This window comes from Tachypleus tridentatus, chromosome 13, assembly GCF_004210375.1.
Source record: "Tachypleus tridentatus isolate NWPU-2018 chromosome 13, ASM421037v1, whole genome shotgun sequence".
Classification (NCBI taxonomy): domain Eukaryota; kingdom Metazoa; phylum Arthropoda; class Merostomata; order Xiphosura; family Limulidae; genus Tachypleus; species Tachypleus tridentatus.
In genome coordinates, this window is record NC_134837.1 from 260,885,969 (window position 1) to 260,910,173 (window position 24,205).

A 24,205-nucleotide genomic window follows, 5' to 3' on the forward strand; every position below is an offset into this window, starting at 1 on the left:
TTGCCACTAGGAAAAGTACTGTGACGTAATAGTTGCCAAACAAACAGCCAACGCCAGCGCGTTGATGTAAATAAGCATGGCCAGTGCATACGGAGAAACAGAGACAGAGTCTGTTTTGACTTTGTGTTCTGAACAGTGTTGAGTAGCACCATATCAATTCGAACCTACTCTGAACGAACCTAGAACAGTTACTTTTGACACAGATCTGACAAGTTCTAGTGATAAGGACAGTTCCACGAGCGAGAGGAGCGGAACTGTGAGTGATACTTATAGCGCCCAGGCCGGTTGCGAGTCGGTCATACCTCCAGTAGAAGAATGGTAAGCCTAAGTCAAGACAACAAATATGGTCTGTATTATTTTACGTGCAATTTTAAGCATCTCGAAACCGGTCTCGTGTTTATAAATTATTGGTATCACAGACTGGATTTGTTTATACTTTGCCGACTATGATAACTGATACTCGGCCCTTCCACAATCATTGTACCGGGTATTTATGACTCGTAACAAAATGTATTTCAATTATACATCATAATTCTGTCTATAAAATCAAACTAGATGTAGCAGTCTGAATAGTTAATTTAATATGTACTATAAATGTATAATTTATATGACATATTCCATATGTTTGTGCAAGGTGTAGGTGTGGTTTATGTGAGCAGATGCCAACCAGGAGAGAGTGCGTTTGTTGTTTCTTCTCCTTGCACGGAAACGAAAAGAAGCTTTTGCCCGATACCGAACCGTTTTTACAACCATAAGCAACGCAGTAAACCATGTTATCTTAAAACAAACATAAAGTAGCAATATGAAGACAAAAAATAGTCTCACAAAGTATATGATCCGAAAAAAGCACCGATAGATTTACATAAAACACCAGCACTGGAAGGAACAAAATGGTCGGCGCGCAACGAAGCGTACTTGGCAACTATTGCGTCATAGTTGTAAAACGTCACGGAAACAGCCAAACAACCGATAGGAACTTGAGTTCGAGGACCCGCATATTTTGTTTCATTTTTACTCAAAAGCTAAAATGTTTAAAAATATGGCAAATACACAAGAATTATACCTAACCAAAGTACAGTTTCTAAGGCAATTATTAAATTTGTTGAAAATTCACCTTTAAGAAATAACTAGAAAAATTATTTTGTTTAGTTATAAAATCCCTGGACGCGTGATGAAATGTTCTAAAATTCATTACACAGATTGAATGTTGCGTTACTTGTTGCTATAACAATTATTTATTTTGTCATATCACTTACGTCAAAGAAGGGAAGTCCGGTTTAAAAATCGTAACGTAAAAAAACAAAAAACTTATTTTGTAAATAACAAATTAAATTTATTACCTATTATATGATAAAAAGAATCCCTCAAAAAGCTATTTTAACATGGTTAGTAACGTGTATAAATCAATATTTGTTGAAACCGGTGTGATTCAGTAACATCAAGTTTGATAGAGAATTGTAACAATCAGAACAAAATTTTACAAAGACTTTGTGATTAAGAGAACAAAGCAATCACAGAAACAGCTTTTGCATCTTATGACGAACTTCTAAGAAGATGGGCAATTGTTATTCCAATAGATCTCACTACAATGAAGAATTTTTTTCCTGATAACAATAGATAATTGTTATCCAAGAAAGATCCTATCTTGATAAAGAAAATCTTCTGAGAACAAATATGATAGCCATTCAGTGATGTCGAGAAACCCACTTGTAGAGAAATATATATGCAAAAACGGCTCGTTTGGGTTGAGAAAATATTTTACATAGAAGAGCAAACAACGTTTCGACCTTCTTCGGTCACGTGAACCTGACGATGACCGAAGAAGGTCGAAACGTTGTTCGCTCTTCTATGTAAAATATTTTCTCATCCCAAACGAGCCGTTTTTGCATATAAATTATGATAGCCATTATAAAAAAAAAAACATTTTGATGAACAATTTCTATTTACAATAAATGGGCAGCTGTTATCCAAATATATCCAACTCTGATGATGAATTTCTTTTATCAAAATGGACAGTTGGTATCCCAAACAGATATACACTGAATGTGTGCGTTCCATATGTCAAGTTAAAGGATGGACTGTTGTAGAATGAAAAAGCAGGCTTTATTAATGGAAAAATTAGTAATTTCAAATAAAGAGATTGAAAACATTGTAAAAACCACTAAAAAGAATCAAGTTAAAACAGAACGTTACAATAAGTAAAGCTTGCTACACCAGATAAATGGGATCAAATCAAGTTAAAACAGAATGTTACAATAAGTAAAGCTTGCTGCACCAGTTAAATGGGATCAAATCAAGTTAAAACAGAATGTTACAATAAGTAAAGCTTGCTGCACCAGATAAATGGGATCAAATCAAGTTAAAACAGAATGTTACAATAAGTGAAGCTTGCTACACCAGATAAATGGGATCAAATTAAGATTTTCTGCAAATTTACTGAGTTCAAACTTTCAAATGTAGACTCAACAAGAATACGTCTCTTACATGTTCACTGAGGGTTCACTAATCTTGCTTAGTGATTCCACTAACTGAGAAAACAATATGATGTCAGATTTTCTTCAGAAGGTTTTGAAAGGGCTTAAATTAAAAAACAAACAGGGCATCCATTCAACTTTCATCGTAAAATTTGAAAAGGATTTTTTATGCTAGAGAGACTTGAAAAGGTAAACAGATTGGACAACAGAGTTTCAGTTGAAAAGCTTTGAAAAAAATAGTTTTGTGAAAAACAGGTAGTGAGTACTTCAGATAGAGGACATAACAATACCCATTATTACTTGATATTTCTATTCAAACTGTGTCCATGAAAGTTTAATTAGTTAAAAATAAAGAATAATTGATCAAAATATTACATGTGTTATATTTGTTTTGAAATAAGATACTCCTGACTTTCCAAGTTAGTTCCAGGTTTTCCACAAAAATAGTAAGGGACGGGGGACTCCCAATCTTCTTTAATTTTTCTAGGTTTTAAGAAAAGTTTGAAACTGACAAACTTTTATTTCAGTTCTCAGGTTTTTGGCCATCCTACTGTAGGTAGAGATCTATACTAAAGGATTTAAACAATTAATAAAACTAAGCTAAGACTTTACATTTTTTTTTTCATGGTTTAATTGAATTTTTCACACAACATGCTACACAGTTTTTATGTATTAATATATGATTCCAAGAAAGTAATTGCAAACCATATATTTACTAGCATATACAATATAATAACAACAGATAATGCTAGCAAACAACATCTTTTCATAACTGTAATCATATACTACTATGAAATAGTAACAACTTCTAGTGTACAGCAGTATACAGGTTACATATCACACTTCACGTATTTTTACCAGTTATGTTACACATTTTCTAATACATGAAATCCTTTTAGCAAAACTGTCTAATGCAGTGTATTATTCCACATTTGAGTGACTTATATTGCATATTTGCTTTTGAACGTTACACAAATGTAGCACTGATACCCGGAATCTCTTAACATCTTGTGATGCACATTGAAAATATACCTTGAAAAATATTGGCCTTCTTATTGGCAGACTTTACCTCATTTTCAAATTGCTCTTCAAGTTATATTGGTTGTACATTCAAGACCTTTTTTAAGCAGAATCACCACAGAAATGTATTATAATTAGAAACTAAAATAAATAAAATAAGTTTTGCCAACAATTACATCAGTACACTTAAAGTTTATTCTACCTAAGTGCCTTTATTGATAATGTTATGTTACACATCATTTGAAGCAGTCCCTAAAGATCAATAAAGAAACAAACACTCAAGCCTCCCACTGTGGCACTAACAGCTTCACCATGTTGTACAAACAGCTTTGTTTACCTTATGTATACAAGTACATAACTTTTTAATTATAAAGAATCTTCAGCACATGTTTTAACTCATCTGTTTAAACTCTATACACTTAAACTTGTGGTAAAGTAACAGTCCTAAGTTCTGTATAAAACTAGCTTTTGATCTTTCTTTTCACGTTAAGACATTAAATGCAGTTAAGCAACTGAAAGCAGTGATGCATTTCCAAGGTTCGACATGTACACACTTATTAGAACAACATAATATTCTGGAACAACATGGTACCTATTGGTCCATCTCGGCTATTGCCTCCTCTAAACCAAATTAAAATCTTTATAAAAACAGATAAAAACCCCATTATCATTCATATATATATAAAGCTTCTACTTAAATTTACTATATCTACAACATCTGGAAAGGCAACCCATTCTAAAGGCCAACCACAAGGATAAGTGACAATCAATTAAACTGTAGATAAACCTCTGAAGTTTGAATTTAAAAGTGAATAATGCCAACCCTTTTCACTCATGAAAGTGATTTCATGAACTTTTTCTAAAAAGGAGAAGAAATAATGAAGCAGAACTGATCAGTTAACAGAACCTGAATATCAAAGTAAGTTCTACCATTAAATTTTGTTGTTTGAATGTGGTAAGTAAAGTTGTCAAGTCATCCATACATAGCTGTTTCCTCTGAAATTTTTAAGTATTCTTGTCACAAGTCAGTAAACGTACATATAACCATTACATTTACAAAAATATATGTATTTCAAGGTTCCATGTTTAAATCAATTCACAGAATGGAGTGAAACTGAATCCACTTCACTGACACAGTTGATTTTAGATACATATTAGAGTGGATTTATATGCACACAGAGATGTATGTATATATGTAAGAGTCTATCACTTTTTTTTGCCACTGGAGACAAAAGAAAATGGTTTATCGTACAAAACAGTACAATAAATTTAAAATATTCCACAGATTTATAACTTACTTACTAAGTGAGATCCTTACCAATAGCATATAGATTTCTACTTGCTTAATCATATATTAAAAATAAAATATGCCACCATACAACTAATGCTGTGCTTGGAGACAATATTTTCAGTTTAAAAAATAAACAAAGAGAAACTCCATAAAAGAAAAGTTTAGAACATTCTCGATACATGTTTCATAAAGTAGTTTATTGTTTGGCTTAATAAACTGTTATATACCACTGTGTTTTTTTTTTTGTCGTCTTGATTATATAGTTTCAGACTACGCCTATAATATTTGTTGAAAATCATGGACACCCACAGAAATATTTTTGAGATGGGAGTGATGTACGGGATCATCTTGTACAGTGTAAGTCAACAGACTAAAATAACGTGTGTTATGTGTGCTTAAACATATACATAAATTTACAGTTTTAACAACAATTATTAAAAAATAGTTCAACTACCATGTTCGGTTTTCAACATGCGCAATTTTTTTGAGAAATGGGGGGAGTAAATCTTCCCTCTTTCCCCTTCCTAGGAGCACCCATGTTAAGAATTAACATTCGAATACGCATAACTGTACGTACACATGAAACACGCGTACTGGAAAATTATATCTTTACAGCCAAAGTACTTGTTTCCAGATATACTCAAAGATACATTTAACAGGATAACTGTTGAAAAAATGGAAATATTACTACAGTTGATATTACATAAACAAAAATAAACATTTATTAGATAACAAAAAACAAAGAAACTTAATGGTTATTGATATTTAATTCTACGTACTTATAGCGTGCTTTCATGATTTCAATGTATATTATTAAAATTATGTAAAGAGAACTCTTAATGCATTTATAAAACAGAATTAACGTTTTGCTCGATCCATCAATGATTATCTTAAGTCTCAGCCCCGAGTAACTTTTTTTTTTTTGCTGGAGTGTGTTTACCATTGGTCCTTGCTAAAATCTTAAGCCAACTGGAATGAATAATAATGCCACATTTTCTTATGCCATGTTCAAGTACATTTGACTAAATGGAGAATCTTAGGTCAGCATGTTCTATAATTCCAATTAACGATTTTATTCGAATAGAATCAATGTAGCATAAAAAAATATCTTATTCAAAATGTCCCATGATAAATACTGTCGATAAAAGTAACAGGTTGCTTCTATGGGTATAAAAAATATCTCCAAAAATTATTAAATTGGATTTTACACGTAAAACTACAGAAGAAATAACAAATTCACGTACATGTCACCTCCATGTGATAACAACAGTCATCTCAACAATTAGAGAACTGTTAGAACCATTTGCTCAGTATAATAAAAGTTCAGATATATTATTAATAGTGTTCAAAGTGAAGTGCAGATATTTGAATAAATCAAGGCAAGAAAACGTATCACACAGGTTACTAAGAGCTAAATAAAAATTATTTCTTTCTATACACCAGTATTAAACAAATTAACTTACACGCTACCTCCATAGATTTACCGTAGAAGCTATCTGGCCATCTTGATATCAGTGTTCAATTAAATAAGATTTACGATAATATACAAAGAAAACCAGAAAATGAAGAAGTATCTTCATATGTTAGTGTTAACAAAGAGTTAATATTACTCTGAAGATGTTAGTATGATAATTATTCTGCGAAATGAAGCATCGACAAGGCTTTAGAAATAGGCCTACTGACCGTAATAATATTAGGTTTAGAAGTTAAATAAATTTCGGCCCTAAAATATGTATTCTACTTCATCTAATATGATACTAAACAAATATTCTTATTTGACTACCTTGTATTTTTTTACAATTATCAACTAACTAATATTTTCTTTTTTACAGTTCACAAGACACACCTATAGATTATATTTGATAACACAGCAAATCAAGATATTCAACTTAGGCCTTAACTACAAATCACAATGGTTGTCTGAATTGTTGAGCTAACAGTTAAAAATTTATATAAAAAAAGAAAGTGGATGATACACTGATTAAAGATTGTCTAGTAGAAATATCACTTCAACTGCGGTATGACAAGTACCACCAGGAGTTCAACTACATGAAACTTCAAGATATTAAAATATTTTGTTACTGCATTAAATGATCAATAATTACAGCTTTTTTAAATAATTAAATTTTGTTTAGACCCACTAATTGGTAACTCAGGTGTTAATGCGGTATACCTGTGGTTAAAAAGTACACAGTGATTATCACCTAACAACATCAAGTTTCGACTTCAATTTCGCTGCTATTTTATTTTTGAAATAATAATAATGGCAGTAGGTATAACTTGTCGGTAAATTTGTGAGCTACTGTGAAGATGGTAAGAAATGACTGAATCGTCAGGTGATCAGTATTTCAGTTCTTTCAAGTTTTAGTGTGAAAGAAAAAAACATATTTATGTCGTTATTACATTGACGTTAAATAATCTGCTATGCTTCAAAAAGTCCAGTTTTGAATGAATTACACATAACTTCGTACTATCTAGAAAACTACACTATAGTGCATATTTTCAGTTTCAACCTATTTGAAATATTAAATTACAAAGAGAAAATGTACTCTGACTATTTTAAACCAACAAGATCATTCAGACAAGAAAAAAATTGACGTTATTCTAAGTTCAGCATTATGGTTTATGACAATAAGGAAAACTTAAATCTATGAAATTATAAAGTATTATCTTCCAACTGCAGACAGTAATATATAGTTACCGTATTATTTGACACAATAAAAACTTATACTAACTACTTTAAATAAAATGTAATATTGCTACAACATTTTACCATTATTTTCTAATATCTATGCATATAAATGTTATCATCATTCTACAATCATACAATTTGGAAGGTTTTCGCGCAGGTATTCGAAAAGTTCCACAGATGTTCCTGGACAATTGGTTAGCTCGAGCTCCTGAAGATGGCGCAGTTGTACAACTGAAGATAATCCGACAGAAGTTATTAGAGGACATCCTGCAACACAAATTAAATGATTTATTAGTTGTTGTTTTTTTTCGATTTTACATAGCAAACTAACATATATAGTAAACTAATTACTAGGTTTCACTATCAGATGAGATAAAACTTTGTTACTTTCTCTAGGATTAATTTTTGTTGATTTTCACCATGCTTAAAATAATTTGCAACAAGTTTTCGTCTCAATTTAAAAAACTGAAAATAGTTGATTGGTGAGTTAAAAATATTAATAAATAAAATAACCTAGTTGCTTTAACATTTGACGAAAGTTGTTATCTGTTTAAAATAAAATCTCAAGTTAGGGCTTCAACTTTTACAAGTAATAACGCCAGTGCTTTACTAATTATCTTTTTCATTGATTATGTAATTTTATGTTTAACACTTTTTGTACCTGCAAGAGACAGTATTTGTAAATGACGCATACTACAAAGATGTTGAATTCCGAAGTCTCGAATCTGAGTACACCAGCGAAGATAGAGGGCGCACAAGTTAGCCATCGTAGACAGATAGCCCAGCCCAATATCAGAGACGTGCATACACCTAGAAAGAAAGAATAATGATGTTCACACGGGAAAATAAGTTTCAATCATGGAACACTGAATATTGATCTTAATACAAAAAAAAAAAAAAAGTACCTCAGAGAACAAACATTTAGTCGGCAGAGAATGTAAAGTGTCTGCGTCTTTTCTTATTCTTAACTACTTCTGTGTCCACTGTGTTTTATGTTTTTAGCGTCATGGAAATTAATTAAAACCTAATTGCTCTGAGGGTAATATCAATACCTGATATTTCGAAGACAAAATCAGAGTTTCTCAAAGTAAAATATACAAATGCCAAACAAGAAAAACAAATACAATAAAAAACCGTAAAAAGAAAGCAAGCAAAAACCACAAGAAAGAAGCAACAGAAAAATAAATGGGTAAGAAAAACTTCAAAAATGAATGACGTAATATAAAGATTAATATATCCATTGATAAATACATTTTCATCAGAAAAAAACCACAAAAACGTGGTGTCCCTTCGTAGAGCTTTTACACTTAGCAAATTATAATTGGTATTTCAATGTTTAAAATATAAATTTGAATCGATTTAACTGTAAGACCAGGTTAAACTTGAAATTACTTCCTCATTAAGAGTAGTTGAACCTACATGTTAAAATGTTGTTTTTCAAATTAGAATGTATGTATGTGTTTTCCGTATAGCAAAACCACAAAGGGCTATCTGCTCAGCCCACCGAGGGAAATCGAACCCCTGATTTTAGCGTTGTAAATTCAGAGACATACCGCTGTACTAGCGAGGAGGCTCAAATTAGAAAATTACATAACACTTTAATACAAACAGTGCAAATATTCCATGTAAAGCACTGTTTTGTTTTTTATATCTTTGATCTACACAATGAAGATTATACAACTATTTATATAATATTCCTAGGAAGGCAAAAGCGTGACCAAATGATTTGCCACCTCCCTAGGGGCTCAGCGATAAATATCAGGATTATATCGCTTAAAATCAGGTAGGCATAACACAAATAGTCTATTGCGAAGCGTAGTGTTTAATAACAGTAAAGCACAAATAAGGTTAGTTGCTTATATATTAATAAAAAGAAACCTTATAACAATTTTGAAAATTTAATAATGTTAAAAAAAACTGAGAACAATTCTGCCAAACTTTCACCGTCTACAATGTACAACTAAATTCAGTAGTCATATATAAAAACTAAAACAGTTTTGAAAATTTTCATTATTAAGTACTTAAGTTTACTTCTAAATTAGCCCTCTAGTAATTTTCCACTTATAAATATCTATAACAAATATATACATCTACTCTTGCAGGCATATTTTCGAAGACGTTAAACCCAAGTTAGTTAATAAAAAAGTCCTAGAATGCTTAAAGTTCACGATGGTATACAGTAATTTTGACTAATAACTAGGCGTGACTAACTCTGTAAATACAGTAACCAGTGGAGTGTTGAATAAAAAGTCAGTGAAGTTATTTAGTGACTGATAATTCAGTTAAGTATTCAATGTGTGAAAGATTGAGTAGTTGTTGTTAAGGTTAATCAATAAATTACGTTTTTACCAGTGGAGTGAACATATGTGTTAAATGTTACTGATGCTTAAGCTTACAATAGTTTCAGAGTTTAAGTTGAAAAGTTTGTTTGTGAACTTAGGCCTAAATTAGCCTCAAAGTAAACGTAGCCTTTAACAAACGATAACGAAGAAATAAATTCAGTTGTTGTTCGGTGGACTGTACTTCGCATTATTTTCACGAAATGATTTAAAAGAACTCGCACAAAGAAAGAATACATTACAGTATATATACTACGATCACAAAAAAATAACTAAAATAGCAGTAGCTACAATCTGAACTAAATGATATTTAACGACAAAATTGACAAAAAAGTAGACTGAAATAAGACAATTTCTGTTTATTTTTGGCATTTCTTTTTGTTCCTTTATTTTTCAGAATGTTGCGCAAAGCTACACGAGGGCTACCTGCACTAGCCATTCGTGATCTCAAACTGATAGGCTAGTATGTAGGCAGAGAGAAAACCACCCATTGACAACTGTTCGATTAGATTAAACAGTTGCTTTTCCAGCATACGATCACAAACTTTGGAGTACGATTCTGCAGTAACGAAACACAAATTAAGTACCATCAGATTCACAATCTGGCCCGTCCAACTACTCACAACCTCAGACCAAAATGTTATACCACACAACGCTCGAGCGCTCCGTAATTCTATATACATGAATCCCAAAACTCATTACACAACCTCTGTTATTGTTACTCAATAACAGAGTTAAAACGTATAACACCAACATCGTTCTGAGTACAACAACTGTCGTGTGAGAACTACACACGCAATTTTCCTTGTATTGAATTATTCTCGGTTATAGCTAGCTGTCTTTAGCAACTTAACACAATCATCGAAGAAACAGAAATGTGATTACAAGCCAACAATCTTCAAACCCCTCATATGAATGAAAAATATGCTACAAACGATGAGCACTTATCAAGCGATTTGCCGACACTAACCCAGAGTAACCTCTTCCTTCATATGCGATAAAGATTTCATTTATGTGTGTAACTCGTCAAATACCGTGCCTTATCTCGTGATCAAGTAAAAAAAAACTTCATTTGGGCTCTCATTATGAGTTTACCTGAGAAATGTGTGCACTCATTCGTGTGCATGCGTAACATTTAGAGTATTATAAAACAATATCTGTATATATGTTAGAACATTATACAATATCTGCCTATATTTTAGAACATTAAACAACAATATATGTATATATATCAGAACACTATATGATACCAATCTACGTGTCAGAACGTTATACAGTCTGTGTTAGAACATCACACAATATTTTAGTTATATTTATTATCACTGATCAAACATGGGACACAAATTTATAATACAAGGATACACTGTCTCATTATTAATACCAAAATTCTCTGTACATGGTTGTGTCGACAAACAGTTTCAGTTAGTTGAGTTCCCAGAAATAATAACATGTTGAACTACATTTATCTGCTGTTGTTGTTTTTTTTCACTGCACTGTCGTGGTTTTTAGTAGCCATGAATTATATTCTTCTTTTTTCAAATGTTCAGAAATACAAGCTTGGAAAAAAGGGAAAAATGTTTAATGTGGATCAGAAGTGACTAAAATAACATGGGCACATCATTCTGTTACCTCGTATAAGATCAAAGGTAATTGGACTTCACATTTTTAAGCAAGTTTACTACAAACCAAATCCTGAAAATATATATTCACACAAATAACTGTCTAAATATTATTGTTTTATAGCATTTTGTAGAATATATTTTAATTTATATGTTTGTATTGTTTTTTGGCCAGGGGGAAATTTGAACAACATGATTAATGTATGGTTTAACGTCTGGTATGTTCTATGGTTACACAGCAGTAACCTTTAAATCTAGTAAAGTTAAAAGTATAAAATCCAGGGTTCTATTTTCTGCGGTAGACACAGCACAAATAGCCCATTGTGTAGCCTTGCACTTTACAATAAAACAAACAAAAATTGAATCACGATTTTAGAACAAGTTGATCAGCAAAAAAATGGGGTTAGAGAAGATGATTATCGTCTGTTACTGTCAACCATTGTGTTCGTTTATTAATCCAATTTAATAACTACGACGTTCATGTTTTGAAACAGATATACCCTAAGTGACGTAGATAAGAAAAACTAGCAAGTACTGTTCAATGATATTTGTGAAGTGAGGCTGATTGCTCGATGGCCATTAGGTTAATGCGTGGAATTTGTAGATCTCGTAGTCAAAGAAATAGTGTTTTTGTTAAAATTAAGAGCTCCTGACGTGTTTTTTTTTTTTTTTTTCCTTCTTACGATTATTCCAAATAACTCACTCAACAAAAGAAACAATTATAACACAAAGTTAGCGACCCATTGGCAAGAAGATTTAGAGATGTATGTCCACGAAAAACTGGTGTTAATAAAAGCGAAATTTTTGCGTGGGAGTTTGTTTTTGAATTTCGCGCACAGTTACACGAGGGTTATCTGCGCTAGCCGTCCCTCATTTAGTAGTGTAAGACTAGATGGAAGGCAGCTAGTCATCACTACCCACCGCCAACTCGTGAGCTTACTCTTTCACGAACGAACAGTGGGATTGGCTGTAACATTATACGCCCCCACGGCTGAAAGGGCAAGCATGTTTGGTGCGACGGGAATTCGAACCCGCTACCCTCAGATTACGAGTCGCACGCCTTAACCCACCTGGCCATGCCGGACCTGTGTGATGGGAGGTTATTAGACCGAAAAAATAATAATATGTATGTCATTACTTTTTCTATTTTCCTTCTTAAAAAGAAACTATATAATTTTTTTCTCACTTTGAATTACCATTCGTGCCCTGGTGGACATTTTGGCGACATTGTGAAGTTATGAAGTCTATTATAGAACAGGAATTGTAAATAAAAAGATGCGTGGCTTCTCTTGTGATGTAACAACATAATTACGTTAAAAGTGAATATTTTATCTCCAAATAATTCTGTTGATTACAGCTGCCAGATATAAACTACAACAGCTGTAAGGATTGTGCAGTTTATATTTTCTCTTGTGTTAGAGTCAGCATTTAAACTTTTTTTGTTGTTGTCAAGCGCAGAGCTACATAATGGGCTATCTGCTTTATGCCCACCATAGGTATCGAAACCTTATTTTTAGCGTGAAAACTCCTTAGACTTGACGCTAAGCCATCAGACTGCACTAATTTTAGCCGAATAAAACGTCTGCCCTTGCAGTAAGAGAAAACAGAATGGGTCGATAGACCTTATACACACATTGCCGTTTACGGTATGACTTGCATGCGTCTACCGATGATGTCACGTTCTGACTTCAGCTTTCGAAACGATTGTAGCTAACCGCTCACTTACTACAAAAAAAAAAAAAAAAAAAAAAAAAGACCGATAATTTGAGATTGAGACAGGCTTTGATTGTTATTCCTATTTCTGACATGACCTCACTGAAACTAATTAGTGTACCCCATATTTATGAAATGGTTAAACGCAAAGAGCTTAATATGAAATGTTAGCCAAATAACAGTTAACTAGATTCGCACGTAATCTAAACTAGGATTATAAAAATCAATAAAAAAAATACGTTGCACATATAACGATTATTGCTTAGTTAATTACATGGTTGTTATAGCAACTGATATGATTATGTACTTCTTGTGAGTATAACATCGCTGTGCAACTCAGACGAAATAGTCAGTTCGAATCATACGAACTAATCAGTTCTCTCTCTCTTCGTGACTCAGCTGTAAGTTTGGAAACTTATAAAAGGGGGGTTTCGATACCAGTGGTGGGAAGAGCACAGATAGCACCTATTGGGTAGTTCACGTTTAAACAACAAACAGTTCTCTCGAAGGTCCGAACTCTAACGTGTGAGCCAATTACAGTTTACGGTGAAAATTGCACCAATAACCGTAAACAAACAATACTTTATTGAGGAGAACCCGTTTTCAGACAAGAGCAATTACAAAAACAAGTTTCTTATTGGCATAAATCAACATGAAATTAAAATTTCGATAAGATTAGATACTTTTCAGTTATTAAATTTTAATACATTTTAGAAATATTTTGTGTAAACGAATCTTTGAAAAATAAAATAAAAGTTAAACGTGTCGTGTGTCTGGTGTTGATTGTGGTGTGTTTTTGTTTGTTTCTTGCTAAATACAAAGCTACACAATATCCACAATGGATATCAGAAACTGGATTTCAGCATTATAAGCCTTTAGACGTACCGCTTGGATGTATGGCTCATTTATATAAATAATACTGTTCGCTCCTTTTGTTCTTTAATGTCTGATATATAGTCTTCCAGGGGCTCAGCTGTAAGTCTGTGGGATTATACTGCGGAAAATCGAGTTTCGATAATCGTAGTGAAAAGTAACCTATTGTATAGCTTTGTGCTTAACAACAAACATATAAACTTTAACAAATTGGTTGGAAAAGTCTACCATTGACACACAGGTTGGGAAAGAGTTATCGTTGACACATTCTTAAACATTCGTTAGATGAGTTCACTGTTGACACATTCAGAAACATTGGTTAGAAAAGAATTTATTATTGACACACTCTAAAATATCCGTTAGAAAAAAACTCATAATTGACAAATTATAACACACTGATTATAAAAACGTTTATTATTCCTTTAAACAAAAATATGTGATAAACATCTGTAGCTGCATGTTTTACTGTTAAAAGTGTCATTTCATTTTAATATGGGCATTAACGAACACATTGAGACAAATAAAACTTGACCTACAGAACTTGCCATGAATTCACGTAGTGGTCAAGATTTGTCCGCAAATTCACATAATTAGATCATGAACATTCGTTTAAGAAAATTGCCCACAATTCATTCTGCACAGCTGGTTATTTCAATAAGAACCTGCTTTGTCAAACCTCAGATTTGAACTAAACCGAACATAAAACTCTTTGTGATAGTTGAGAAACGATGGAAAATTTGTCTCTCTCAGACGTGCAGGAATGTGAACTTATGCGTATAAACATTAATTTAATGTGTCAGTTATATTAACAGACGCAATGTACGCTTTCATAGAGTAGCGTGGAAGAATCATAACTCGGTAAAAAAGAATTATAGAGCTATTACATTAACTCGTATTTTAAAAGTCGGTTAGCGTTTTCATTCCTTCTTCTATTCTGTAGTCCTGAGATGTGTATTTCAGTCTCAGATACGAACTTTGAAAATTTTATCATGTCATACGACGAGTTTTTATAATTTAATTTTTTACGAAGAAGTAGAAATTCACTATGTCATTATCTGTTATCACAAAGAGTTGATACAAGTAGGAGATAGATCAGGTAACCAACTGTTCCTCCTTACAAAATGGAAATGGGTCTGGTAACTTTTACTCCATACAAGATGGAGATGGGTCTGGTTGCTAAATGATGTGATTTAGAGAGGAGAGGGAAGGAAGAGAAATATGCCCCAGTTGTCCCTAATTCTGAACTAGAGGTAAGACAACTATTCAACAGCACCCATCGTCAACTCTTGGTCTACTCTAATTGAACACAGGGTTTGACTGTCTCTCTTATAATACACTCGCAGTCTCAACTTGTGAAATAAGAGCTTGCGGCAACAAGAAACTAAACCAAGTAACCTTGGATTCAAAGTCTGGCAAGCTAATCAGTTGGCAATACCTGACCTTGAAATAAATGTACATCTTTTCTAAACTATTTTACTACGAGTTTATGCATATATTTTGATTAGAATAATGTGAGTAATTCCTACATAGTTGTAAAAATATTTATAAAAAAACAGAAATATGTTACTGAAAAACACAAGCACACCCACACATTACTAAGCCTAATTGGGTCAGTGTTGGATTAACGTCGGAACAAGCTGTGTTTGCCACCTAAGCCTATTTAATAAAATCTCATATTTTTAAATTCGCATATATAGATCACAGTTTGTTAATGTACAAGCTCGTTTTAACTAGACGATAACCACTACATATTTTAAACATCGCCCCTGAATTTTATGCGAAATACAACATTCCGCGCTTTCTAATTGATTTTGCTATTGTTATTTTACAGTGTATTTACATAGAGCTTAAGATGTTATAGAAACATAGAGATGTTACGAAGTTTTAAAATTCGTCCTGAATTTTCCACTGGGGCGTAAGATCTTTTCATCTGTTCATTATTGTTTTCATTATATATATTCTGATCCTGTATTACAAAATTTAAAAAAATGTAGCAAAAAATAAAACAAAATATAAGTATATAAGAGTATTCATACTATCTTATCAGACATAGTGTTAAACTCAGGTCCTGATTCATTCCTACCTACTCCGGTACTGTTCCAACAATTCACGTTTCATTTTAAGGATTATATTTCGAAAAAAAAAGTTTGAGTTTTGTATGCCCAACTCAAGTGAAACGAATCTGAATTATAGATTGTCACTTTACAGCTTTTCTGTTTTATCGTATTATTGTGTTTCATTATTTTGTAGACAGAAGCACCGCAAATCGGTTTCACATACGTACCAATGAACACAGTAAAGGTTTTAAAATGATAACACTGATTACGAAAATACGTTTGTTTGCTTTTTAAATATGAGACAGTGAATCAAGCATGTTGCAATTCAGTTTTTCATTTCAATCAACAGCCTAATATCCCATTTAATTAAAATTATAAATGTGTGTGTGTTTTTTTTTATTACACTGAAGCTACATCAGGCTATCTGCTGTGTCTACCGAGATGAATCGAACCCCTAAATTTAGTGTTGTAAATCCGAAGACTTATCGTTGTTCTACCGGGGTACATTAAAATTATAAAAGTCTGTGAAAAAAATACGATTTATTTCTAAAACAGGCACGACGTTTCGATCACTGGTGCTATCATTCTCAAGTACTTGCTCTGCAGACGAAAGGCTTTCGAAACATCGCCCCCTACAGTCATGTTTGTACAACAGTTTACTCATCGTTAATACTCTGTCTAAACAATCTATCAAAGTATTCCAATAGTTACTTAATATTTAGTTTTCTAGTGTATTCTAATAAATTCTTAGCATACAAAGCAGTGTCTTATCTGTCTTACTTTTTTGCATCCATTTTTACCCAAATCAACTTACCCATTTTTTTTTACAAACTTTCTATAACATATTTCTTTACTTGGTTTCTTTTATCGCGAATTCATCCCATATTTTTATTTAAGTGTCACCATTTTAATTTAATATATTTTTTCCCTGTAGTTTTAAAATTATAATTTTCCTTATTAACATTTATTTTAACTCGTTACTTTTACCACAACGTCTTTTTTTATCCAGTTTATTTAGGTACATCCTACTTTTTATATATATTTTACCTTCAATCGATTTACTTTATGAGCTCTGAAATATTTTCATACATTTTATATCATATTGTATACTTTCTAAATAATAATTACTCATGAGCTGAAGTGGCCTGGCATGACCAGGTGGTTAAGACTCGTAATTTGAGAGTCGCGGGTTCGAATCTCCGTCACACCAAACATGCTCCCCCTTTCAACTGTGGGTATATAATTATGTTACGGTCAATCCCACTATTCGTTGGTAAAAAAGTAGCCCAACAGTTGGCGGTGGGATGTGGTGAGTAGCTGCCTTCTCTCTAGTCTTACATTGCAAAATTAGGAACGGCTAGCGCATATAGCCCTCGTGTAGTTTTGCGCGAAATTCAAAGACAAACAAACCAATATAAGCTGAAGAAAGTGGACATTTGTTAGGCTTTAATTGATCGTTTCGACTACATTGTAGGCCCGATGGTCTAAATAAACCAAGTTGTATATTGTAACATATACCTCTTTAGGCTTACCTATCTAATGTCAGCTCCTCTAACTGGGTCAAGTCACAAGCAATGTATTCCAAAGCAGCATCCGTGATGCGGGGACACCAAGACAGATCGAGTGACCGTAGTTGTCGAAGATTTTCGGCTACCAACTCCACTCCGTCATCGGTTATCTTAGAGCAACCTGAGAGCGAGAGCACACTCAGATTAGGAAGAGCGTGGACAAGATTGAGGAGACCTTGGTTAGTGACCTCCCAACAAGATCGGAGCCGAAGAATAATGACAGTGGCACTCTGACGAGGTCCAAAAAACGCCAAAGCGGCATCTGTAACGTGGTACGCCTGTATATTGAGCTCGTACAGTGACGGAAGCAGCTGGGTCACTGCAGCTACGCTTTCGTCTGCTACATTGATACAGTCTGCTAACGTCAAGGACACGATACGAGGACTGAAACTTGCCCACAGTCCTGCATCGGTAATCTCATTACAACCAAACAGTTCCAACTGGGTCACAGCTTGTAAAGTTTCCAGCAAGGCTTCGAGACCCTTGTCTGTCACGTTACAGCAACGTAGCGCTAGGTGTCGCAAGTGTCGCACATGAGAAGCTGGACAGTTACTTACAAAATCATATACATCCTCATCATTTGCGCCAAACAGACAGGCCGAGTCAAAACCACGGCGCTCTAGGCTGAGATACACCCGTTTCCTTAGTTCGGACGTAGCCGCCAGGTTTCCCGAGGACGAACGCAATTCCCGACACCGTAGGATGGGAAGTACCTTCCTCCAATATTTCGGCTGATATAATATATCTCTCCAGACTTGACAAACTTGAGCTAACGTGTTCCGATCGTAGGCCACAAAATACCAAAAAAACATTTCGAGAAATCCTGAATCTTGCCACAAGTCACTCAACGTCCGTGGTTTTTTTATCGCTGCCAGATAAGCTTTTATTTCAGAAACTTTGTCCACACAGAATGTCTTTTTATCGCCACGTCGACCAGTTGTAGTCGAGACGGAAGGTACCCCTCCGATACATCGGTCATTGTTGGCCTTTCCTCGAATGGTCAGACCATTGAAGCATCGGCTTAATTCCGCTGCGGCCCGCTTGGTAAAACTGACCTCTGTGACCTCTGTTGACATGACTAGTAAAAAACAGCATTCCCTGTGTAATATCAAAACATGGTCCTGAAGCGCCTTCTTGTATCAGCTGTTTATCCTGCGTTTATTATTGTTTTATAATTAGTCAAGTCGCAATCTTTGCTTGGAAATCTTAAGTGACGACTTGAGCTTAAGCCTGTTAAAACTCTGTAAAATATACACTTAAAATCTGATAAAACTTTCAAAGTAACGTTAGACTAGTGTTTACTGAAATACGCCTTAATTCTACCGTCCTTCTTACGTAGTGAAACTCGCGCGTATACCGTGAATGATTTCGTTGCGACGCCTCGACTGAACATGCGTGAGTGACGTTAACTAAAGAATCGAAAATATTTTATTTTTTATTAATTTGAAGATTATAATTTTACACTTTTCCTGGATTTTATTAATTACTCACTTTTAGTTAGCTGATTTTTTTAATTGTCTTCGAAAAACAAACGATTTCTGTTGTTGTTATTGTTTTGCTGTAAACGTTTCTATAAATCTGAAATACCTTCTCGCCATCTTGTAATGTGTCTACACCGTAATCAATAATTGAACAAGCATTCCTGCCTGGCCTCTGAGCCTTTGTTGTCATGGTAACACGTCGACGAATTTGGAAGATCAGTCGAATTTAAGGGGCGCGACAGAAATTTGTAGCACATAAAAACGCTTTACCTTAAAATATGGATTAATAGCTAAGAATTTATGCTATTCTAACTGGAATAACTTAAACAAAGAATAATTTAATAAAATGTAAGACACTAAAACTTTGTGTCATGCGCAATAAAATATAAGCTGGTGAATATGGTTAAGCAAGAAGACGTGAATTTCTGAATATATATTTATACATTCTCTAATAACTAATATAAATAATTTGTATATTGGACAAAAATCATGTTAAAGCGGCTAATAATTTTCTTTCATTTGACACATAATACTTCCAAAGCTCAAGCTAATACATACGGGTTATACGCTTAAAATCTGTATACCAGTATCTTTCGGAGTTTACAATCTGGTATTATAACTATTCGATGTTCCATTAAATTCTTTTTTTTTTATGAAAACGTATTTAACATTTACTTAATTATTAATTATACTCCCTGAGTTACAGCGGCTAATAATTTTCTTTCATTTGACACATAATAGTTCCAAAGTTCAAGCTAATACATACGGGTTATACGCTTAAAATCTGTATACCAGTATCTCTCGGAGTTTACAATCTGGTATTATAACTATTCGATGTTCCATTAAATTCTCTTTTTTTTATGAAAACATATTTAACATTTACTTAATTATTAATTATACTCCCTCAGACACAGCTACATAATTTATTTTAAGCTCCGATTTACCATTTTCTGCCACCTAGTGGCACAGCGGAAAGTCTGTGAAATTGCAACGCGAGACACTAGGTTTAGATTCCCATAGTGGAGGCAGCACAGATAGACAAACAAACATTATTTAAGTTTTACGTGTGATTAAGAAATAACGAGATACAAAAAATACGATAAATTATAAATAAAGCCATGAGAAATTTAAAACATTATTTTTTGCAAATCTTTTATGATGTTACTTCATCTATTATACAGGTACTCTTTAATGTTAGCATCACTGCTCCGGTGTGTGTGTGTGTGGAGGGCACAATATAAGAGGGCTTTTTTGTTTTCTTGAATTTTCACAGGTCATCTATTTGTCTGTTTAAGTCAGCTAGTTAACAACATACACCGCCAACTCTTTTACCAACGAATATAACAATTAACCGTAAGAACATTGCGTCTTCACAGCTGTAAGGACGAGCATATTTGGCAATGGAGTTCAATCTTAGGACCCTCGACTTTCGAATCAAGTACGATCTCCCGTTTTAAAATGTAGCAGTTCATTACGAATTAAATACTCGAACTAGCAGTTCTGGAGGTTGTAGTTTTAATACAATGTAATCTATTAATTTCATATTACTAGTTATTAATACAATTCTACTGTAAATATTAGCCAATGCTCCGTAATATACTTAGTACTAATGGTATTTACATATTTCTATATTTTTATCTAATATTTGTCTTGAAAGCGCTCTTTCAGCCGTGAGAGCGTTATATGTCCCGGTCAATCCCACTATTCGTTGGTAAAACAGTAGCCCAAGAGTTGGCGGTTGGTGGTGATGATTAGTTACCTTCCCTCTAGTCTTACACTGCTTAGGGACAGCTAGCTCTCATGTAGCTTTGCGCGAAATTCAAAAATCAAACAAACAGTCTTAGAAATAGTTAACTATATGCAAGGAAAAACACAAGATATTCAAAAAGTGATTAAAAGATGTCTAGTTTGGTGTGCGATCCGTGAAACTGTGGGCATGAAGGGCGGAGACAGCTTACACTTCTTTTTTTATTATTTACGTATAGAGATATCTGGTTGAATATCTTGTTTAATAATGTGTAGTAATCCATAGACAAGATTACCCAACTTCGTCTAATGCGCTGTTATATTTTAGGTCTTGGTCTGAGAATTGTTTGGGGACTCGTGATTATTTTAAAAGGACCCGTGACGGTATCCATTACTTTTACGGTTTGTAGTGAAAAAAAAAGAAAGAAGCAAAAGTATTATATTTATATATTTTTGTGTTTCTATTGTTTTTCACTAGGGGGAGTTTTAACCTAATGTGATGAGAGCGTGTTTAATGATTAGAACCTTTTAAAATGGACAGGTAACAATCTCTATCAGTTAGCTTGAGTTATTGATTGTTGTTAAGTGTTCCATTTGGTTCACTGCTGTAAATTTGAGCAAGAAGTACTGTACGTTATAGAACTGACTGAATAAACTTCCATTTAATATTAATTGTGAAGTTTCGCCTATCGTTAATTTGTGAAACTTTCAAGTTCTAGAACATTAGTTTCAAGAATTAAAACGTTTTTATTATCATTAAGTGGATTGTATTTTTCTTTTAATAGAGCGATCTAAAATAAAACTCCAATAATACAATATTTTATTAACCGTTTCATTTGAAAGTATCAAACTTCAGTGATGTCGAGAAAGCCCACTTGTAGAGAAATATATATGTAAAAACGGCTCGTTTGGGTTGAGAATTTTTTTTACGTAAAAAGGTATAAGAAGGGAAGGCACCTAGTCATTAACACCAACCGCCAACTCTTTTTACCAACGAATAATGGGATTGACCGTTACATTATAACGCCCCCACGACTGAGAGAGACAGCATGTTTGATGCGATGAAGATTCGAATCCGCGACCCTCGGATTACGAATCGAGTGCCTCAACCACCTAGCCTTAAGAAAAGTTGAAACCAAGAAAAGTAAATCGTGTAGTCTTCTATCGAAAGCCATGCATTACTTAAAAATCATTTATAAAACATTAAATAATATAGGCTGTTCGAAGTTTATAGTTACATTTTAAATTGTTTTTGCTAATTAAAGTCTATAATAAGCTAATTTCCAAAACATATTGAAACGTATAAAAGCTGAACTAACAGTTGTCAGATTTTAAGCAGTTAAAAGACAGGTACTATATTAGATATTAGAATAATTAATGTAATAGTGAATTATATCTCGGACAGAAAAGTGGTTTCCACTTGTAACTGTTACATGTCAAGACAATAAGATTATTACTAACAAGTGTAAGAGGAATTATCTCGGGAATCATATGAGCTAACGATTAAAAGTTACAGAATGATATAGACAGGTATTCAATTCAAGATAAATGCCACAAAGTTGATCTTAAGGTAAAACAAGCAAGACATTTGCCTAAAGCCCCTTCTTTTGAAGGAAATGAGACATTTTTATGTACGATTTATTTTTTTTTTTTAAATTGAACTTCACTCGAAGCTACCCAGGAATTACCTGCGCTAGCCGTCCCTCTTTTGAATAGGCTAGTGGGAAGGTAGCACCCATAGCCAATTTCTGGTTATTTTAATCGAGTATTGGAGTTTAACTATTACTAACGGCCCCAGAGTACGAGGCGCAATATTTTGGCATTGGGGTTGATCACTAAGAAAAATCATGGAACTCAGACCCACAGTTCTTCACGCTGTCATTATATGCCTCGTTCGAACCACCCTTAAAGATAAAACCTCAAAAACTATTCGGACGACTTATTGAAATCATACCACACCGTTTTCTTATTCAATTTTCACCATTAAAAGTGATTCTCATTTCAAAGTGTTATCCATTCAAATGCTTGTGATTTTTTGATAAATTATATTCTACGTAGTTTTTGTACAAAGAGTAATTAATACATGTTTGTGTCCCTTAAAATACAGCAGAAGAGCGAGTTAGCAGACTTCTGCTTTTCAATAAGATTTTAATATACGGGAAAATGTTATAGTTTCTCCTATTAGTCAGTACAAAAATTATGTATTGAAAGTCTATAAATTTGCTGGTACGTTTTATTTTCACAAGATTTATGGAATAGTTGGTGTAAACAATGTTTATTTGTTGTTTTGAATTAAGCACACTGCTACACCATAGGCTATCTGTTGTCTGCCCACTACGGGTATCGAAACGTGGTTATTAGCGTTGTAAGTCCGCAGACATGCCGCCGAGCCAATGGGGTGCGTGTTTATTAGTAATAACGTAGAAGTTACAAATAACATTGGGCTTTGGTGGTTAGGCGGCTCCTAATTTGATTGTCACGAGCTCGAACTCTGCCAAATATGCTTACACTTTCAGCCGTTAAAGCATTATTTAGTTACGGTCAATCCAACACTTGGCATTCAGTAGTGTTGACTGACCACTTTCCCTCTAACCTATCACTGCTAACGAAATTTCGAAAACTAGAAACAGTAAGTAACCTTAACAGAAATTACACGTACGAAAAAAGCGAAAATATGGTATATTGGATGGATGCTCCAACATTATTCAATAGTATAAATTTTGAACTGATTCCTGTTCGTATATTTAAAGGCAGGAATAACATAGATAATTTTAATTATACTTGCTATAAGTACTATGCCTATAGTATACTTCTAGCACTAAATTATTAATCTAGTCCCTTTAGATTTAAAAAAATGTGTATAAGAACAGTGAACACGCTATATTCATCACATCCACTGGCACATACGGACTTTATTCACTCTGTAGTTCGTTTCGTTATTAACTCGTCGATTGATGCTGCTAACTACAACATTCCAACTGTTTAAAGAACTATAAATGCATCAATCTTTCAAGACTTCTCATGACAATGTCTTGTCCTTCTCTGTATAATAAAGAAAATGAACTGAAATACATACACAGAATATTTGTAGTAACAAACAAGGAAAATATTACCAAATTTATTTACTCTGGAGTTATTTCAGGACAATGAGAATACAATAAACTCAGCAGTGGTCGGATATTTATTAGTCACTTTTTATACAACTATCCTTATGGTGTGCACAACTTCTTACAAGTGGACAAAGCCTGAAGAACAATTATATTTGTCTCATCCTTTAGCGATTTCCAAAAGTTAGAAGATCGTATAATAATAGCATTTTAGCTAGACCATGT

The 24,205-nt window shown here is 33.4% G+C and overlaps 1 protein-coding gene across 1 annotated transcript; it reads right to left on the bottom strand.

The window, feature by feature from the left end:
• Positions 1 to 1,911: 1,911 nt before the first annotated feature.
• Positions 1,912 to 23,969, bottom strand: LOC143240709 (F-box/LRR-repeat protein 16-like). The gene is made up of 3 exons (XM_076483609.1): positions 17,611 to 23,969; positions 8,139 to 8,287; positions 1,912 to 7,744 (listed from the first exon to the last, which is right to left on the bottom strand). The coding sequence occupies exons 1-3, from the start codon at positions 18,720 to 18,722 to the stop codon at positions 7,596 to 7,598; spliced, it is 1,410 nt and encodes a 469-aa protein (XP_076339724.1). The 5' UTR covers positions 18,723 to 23,969; the 3' UTR covers positions 1,912 to 7,595.
• Positions 23,970 to 24,205: the final 236 nt, after the last annotated feature.